The sequence below is a fragment of the Neltuma alba genome, unplaced genomic scaffold, assembly GCF_004799145.2.
Source record: "Neltuma alba isolate B1F8T4 unplaced genomic scaffold, ASM479914v2 tig00011725_pilon, whole genome shotgun sequence".
In the NCBI taxonomy this organism is placed as follows: Eukaryota; Viridiplantae; Streptophyta; class Magnoliopsida; order Fabales; family Fabaceae; genus Neltuma; species Neltuma alba.
In genome coordinates this window covers 18,442-24,459 of record NW_021636355.1, presented here as the reverse complement: position 1 = coordinate 24,459, position 6,018 = coordinate 18,442, and the positions used below count along the sequence as shown (strand labels likewise).

Below are 6,018 nucleotides of genomic sequence, written 5' to 3'. Positions count from 1 at the left end.
AAATGATGGAAGCCAGAAGAGTAACTTCCAAGCATGCTATTTTCTTGGGATTTCAATTATAGCAATGGCGGTACTACAGTTTACTGTTTCCACGGCTACAAACAAACAAAAATTGAACGTTTTCAACGTCACCTTTTGTTCCATCGTAGATTTTTTAGCATGAATAGATTATACGGATCCCTAACTATAAAATGTTTATACATTCTTTTACTTAATCTTGTAATTGCTCTTAATTTAATATTTGTTTTTGTCAATTCACAAATTATTAATAAACTTTTTGAAACAATGGAATTTTAATTATTTAACTATATTTATAAAATATCAGATTAGGTACCACTTTCTCCTATAGGATATTAAACCGTTAGGTGCCAAAATTGGAATTTAAGGTAAAGTTTTATATAATTTAATGTAATAGAAAGCCTAATATTTTGATAAAAACATTTTATGCCTTATTATTTTATTTTTAATAATACTTATAATCTTTTATTTATGAATTTAAAAAAAAGCAATAAATATCAGTTATTTTTATTACTATCCCTTTCTTTAATATAAGAGCTAATTCAGGATTGGATTTTGTTATAAGTATAAGATTTAAGTCACTTTCTTCTATATTACGAAGTTTCAATACACATAATTAAAAAAAATTTAAAAATATTAACACATTTTTATAATAAATAGCCCACTTAACTAATTCATTTAATATTTTTAAATTAGTTATTCAGTTTTTATATTAAAAAAGAAATAATATTATTTAATTTTAAATGGAGAATTACTTATTTAACTGAACAGAAGTTTATCTTTTAATAGGTATATTTTATTCATTATTCATGCAGGGAATGGATTTCTTGGTCACTGAGCTATTTCGACATTGGAGGATGGAGACCCATCTGCAATAATGGTGCGTTGATCATTCGCCACTGCTTAGACATTAATACTATTCTTCTCTTTGCTTTGGAAGAAACTGATCATTTTGCTCTCTTCCTAATGACCAAGAAACGCTTTTTCTTGTTTCGTTTCTTTACGATTCTGTTCATCATTTTCCCGCCATGTATGCCGTAAGCGTAGAAACAGAGGCTCTCCTTCAGTTCAAGAAGCATTTGAAGGACCCTTTGGATTCTTTGGCTTCCTGGACAGATTCAGAGTCTCCCTGTGAATTCCATGGAGTTACTTGTGATAGATTTTCCGGGAAAGTCGTAGGAATTTCGCTGGAAAACAAGTCCCTTTCCGGGGAGATTTTCGCATCAATTTTTGCTCTCGAGAACCTCCGAGTTCTGTCACTCGCATCAAATTTTATTTCTGGGAAGCTTCCATTTGAAGTAAGCAACTGCAGCAACCTTAGAGTTTTGAACCTAACAGAAAATGATATGGTTGGGATTATCCCAGACTTGTCTGTGATGAGAAATCTCAAAGTTCTTGACCTCTCCGCAAACTACTTTTCCGGCGAATTCCCAAGCTGGGTCGGAAACCTGACTGGTCTCGTTTCGCTGGGGCTTGGGGAAAATGAATATATTGAGAGTGAAGTTCCTGAGACTCTTGGCAATCTGAAGAACTTGACTTGGCTCTATCTTGGTGGTTCTCATTTGAGAGGAGAGATTCCAGAATCAGTTTATGAAATGAAGGCTCTGGAGACACTGGATATCTCGAGAAACATGATCTCAGGGAAACTTTCCCAGTCAATTTGGAAGTTGGAAAATCTTCGTAAGATTGAGCTTTTCTCAAATACCTTAACTGGGAAAATCCCAGCTGAGCTGGCAAACTTGACCAAGCTTGAAGAGATTGACATTTCAATGAACCATTTATATGGCGAATTGCCAGAGGTGATCGGTACTATGGAGAATTTGGTTGTTTTTCAGCTCTATGAAAACAACTTTTCGGGAGAACTTCCTGCTGGGTTTGGAGATATGCAACATCTTGTTGGATTCTCAATCTATCGAAACAGCTTCTCTGGGAAAATTCCAGAAAATTTTGGCCGATTTTCACCACTGGATAGCATTGATATATCGGAGAATCAATTTTCAGGTGATTTTCCAAAGTTCTTGTGTGAAAACAGAAAATTGAAATTTTTGCTTGCTTTGCAAAATAATTTCTCCGGTGAATTGCCTGAGACTTATGTTACATGTAAATCAGTGGAGAGATTCAGGGTGAGCAGGAATCGCTTGTCTGGAAAAATTCCAAATGAGCTGTGGGCACTTCCATTTGTGAAGATAATTGATTTGGCTGACAATAATTTTGATGGCTCTATATCTCCAAAAATTGGGCTTTCCTCTAGCTTAAGCCAGTTAGTTCTAACAAAGAACAAGTTTTCGGGTAAGCTTCCTGCACAACTTGGTAAGCTGATGAATTTGGAGAAGCTATATTTGAGCAACAACAATTTTCATGGTGAAATACCAGCCGAAATTGGAGCTCTTAAGCAATTGTCTTCTTTTCATCTAGAAGAGAATGTATTAACTGGATCAATACCTGCGGAACTTTGTAATTGTACAAGGCTAGTGGACTTGAATGTTGCTCGGAATTTTCTAACTGGCACTATCCCTCAGTCAGTTTCACTTATGAGCTCATTGAACTCTCTTAATCTATCTGGCAACAAACTTACAGGCTCAATCCCAGAAAGCTTAGTGTCAATGAAATTGAGCTCGATTGATTTTTCCAAAAACCAGTTGTCTGGGAGAATTCCAAACAATCTTCTAATCATTGGTGGTGATGAAGCTTTTGTTGGAAACCCAGCACTTTGTGTTGAACCAAATTCAAAAACTCTAGTGAATTCCGAATTCAACATTTGTACAAGCATACATGGTCAGAAAAGGGTCTTCGCTGATAAGGTAGTAATTCTTTGCGTCACTGCTTCTGTCTTGGTTGTAGTGTTGGCCGTGTTGCTTGTGAGTTACGGAAGCATCAAGCATGAAAAAGCAGACCTGGAGAAAAACTTGCAAGATCAAAAGGAAACAGATTCAAAATGGAAAATTGCTTCTTTCCACCAAGTTGATCTTGATGTGAATGAAATATGTAATTTGGATGAAGATAATTTGATTGGAACGGTGGTACTGGAAAGGTATATCGAGTTGACTTGAAGAAAAATGGTTCCACGGTGGCTGTAAAACAACTATGGAAAGGAGATAGCGTAAAAATTTTGGCGGCAGAGATGGAGACTTTGGGAAAAATCAGGCATAGAAATATACTTAAGCTTTATGCTTCTTTGTTCAAAGGAGGATCAAACTACTTGGTGTTAGAGTTCATGCCAAATGGTAATCTTTTTCAAGCTCTTCACCGACAGATGAAGGGTGGGAAACCAGAATTGGATTGGTACCAGAGATATAAAATTGCACTGGGCACTGCAAAAGGAATTGCCTATTTACATCATGATTGTTCTCCACCTATCATTCACAGAGACATAAAATCTAGTAACATTTTGCTGGATGAGGATTATGAGGCGAAAATTGCTGATTTTGGGGTTGCCAAATTTGCAGAAAAAACTGATCAACAGCTGGGTTTTAGCTGTCTTGCTGGCACTCATGGTTATATTGCTCCAGGTAAGGATTTTTATCAAATAAAAGCATCGTTCTGTTTATGCTCTTGAAGTTTTTCCTATATTGACGCTGTGTGTTTTATCATATGTGGATTTGGTTAGACCTATATATAGGACAATCTGATGTAGACTTTGCTGCAAAATACATTTTAAATGCATCCCAGTTTATTTACTTTTAATTCAAAGTTAATTTCATTTTTTAGTCGTCCAATTCGATCATGATCCTCCATTCTCATGTCCTTTAATCACTTTCATCTAATGAGCAGAGAAGTTGTAGGGAACACTGCATAAAATTGTATTCTTTCCTCCCTACTTTCTCCCTTTCTCACTAACACTTTCTAGCTCTGATATATTTCATTTTGGTTCACAAATAATTTTCTCTCTATTTTACTTTTGATACCCATAGCAATAAAAAGAAGTGTCCTAATGCATAGAAACCATGGACTTAGAATTATTCTGAATATCTCACTCTTCATAGCGATTTGTGTATCTTCACTGCTGATATTATTCATATTCATTTATAACAATGGAAATAAATGTCTCTTGACAAAGGATCAAAGTGAATCCCATTTAATTTTTTACACAGAAAAGTGTATTTGAAACATCTGCAGCTGCATCTGCTATGAGATCATTGCTTTAAATCTTAAAATTATGATTGAATGCAAATAAAATGACATTGAAAAGGCTTAGTTTCAATTGTTTTTTGAACAAACCATGTTAAGGTTTCAAATGCCTCCGCAAAACAGATGTGATTTTTTTAAACTTAATTAATGAACCTGCAAATACGGCCCGGGTATGGCTGAAGTATTTGGTCCCCTTTTTGTGGTCCTCTTTAAACTGTAAAAATACACAACTAACACTGGGAATTACAAAGCATCAATTTTTTCCTATGAGTGTCTTGAACTTCTGCTTTCTTTATAAACATTACCTGGAACATTGTCAAATTAACTTCTAACACTGACATAATATACTCTTTTCTTGCAGAGCTTGCTTACACACGCCAAGTTACTGAAAAGAGTGATGTGTATAGCTTTGGAGTGGTGTTGCTAGAATTACTTACAGGAAGGGAACCCATTGAGGAGGATTATGGAGAGGGGAAGGATATTGTATATTGGGCTATGACTAATCTGAATGCCCGTGAAAGCGCTATCAAGATCCTTGATGATAAAATAGCATCTGAGTCTGTTGAAGATGAAATGATTAAGGTCTTGAAGGTTGCTATCCAGTGCACAACTAAGCTCCCTTCTTTGCGTCCTTCTATGAGAGGTGTTGTCAAGATGCTTATTGATGCTTATTCTAGCCCTTTTCAATCTCCTGAAAGCGATTTTGAGAAAGATAAGGATTTTACCTAGTGATCTTCTTCTCAGATACATAATGTAAATACTTGCAATCTGTTTCTATCAGTCATGTTTACCAAATTATAGTATGAGGACTCTGATGAGGATTACTTAAGGAAGGCATTTAGTCAAAAACCATGTTTTAAGCATGATTTATATATCTTCCGCTGAATGATTGGTCATTACCCACTCGTTTTCAAATCAGAAGTTTTACTATTCATATATGCCCATGTTCAATAAGAAAATATGTATGGTGATGATCAAGAAATTTACAAACTAGCTCTATAAAAACGATATTTATAAAGAAAACAGAATACATTCTATTAAAAACAAGTAAATAAATAAAACAAACCTCAATGTTTCTTTTGTTTTTTTTTTTTTTAAATTAACACAAACATGTAGTTGACCCTACTTAATGGGATAAGGTTTTATTGTTGTTATAAGTTGCAACACAAACATATTAATGCTAGGTTTAAGCTTGGAGGAAGGGTGGTTTTCATGGGAGTTTGAGTTAGCTTGGAGAAAACTTTGGAGAAGTATAAAGAGAGCTAGAGCCTTGATAGACTAGCACTTCAAAACCATAGGACAGCGACTCTATTTAATTTTTGTATTCAAAAAGCTTGAAATTATTTAGTTTTAATTAAAGTAATTTTGAGTTGTATTGTTTTTGAGATAATTTAGTTCTAGATTATTACTATTTTTATTCTTGGACTAGATTACTATTTGGATTTAACTTGTTCTTGATATTTGTTGCAATTTATGTTTACAAGCTTTTATGTTGTTAATTAAATTTATAATCAAGTTCTCATTCTAGATTTGAGTATCAATGAGGTTTATATTGCAAATTTGGGTTGTTTACACCTCTTGATTGTTCAATTGAGTCGGTAAATTGTCTAGTTTAAACAATTAGATAATTTTAAGCATAATCTCTAGAGTTCATTTGAAATAATTATTGTTGGTTTTAATGGATTTAATTAACTAATCTTATGCCATTATAATTTCTCTAGTAGTTTAGGTGTTATTATTAAACTTGAGGGTTTCCTACCTTTCATCTAAGTAATTAAATCTGTTAATTCCTCTCCTTTATTGTGTCTCTTGTGGTCTAATTAATTGAATTGGGCTATGAAAGTTAACTTTATATGAATCTTGAGTTGTCTC

General features: G+C 34.1%; 1 protein-coding gene across 1 annotated transcript; it reads left to right on the top strand.

The window, feature by feature from the left end:
- The first annotated feature begins 1,046 nt into the window (after window positions 1-1,046).
- On the top strand, window positions 1,047-5,045 carry LOC114717262 (receptor protein-tyrosine kinase CEPR2-like). Its single transcript, XM_028902361.1, is given in 3 exon segments — window positions 1,047-3,030; window positions 3,033-3,527; window positions 4,508-5,045. Coding segments are annotated over 3 exon segments (2,847 nt in total). The 3' UTR covers window positions 4,876-5,045.
- The last annotated feature ends 973 nt before the right edge of the window (window positions 5,046-6,018 follow it).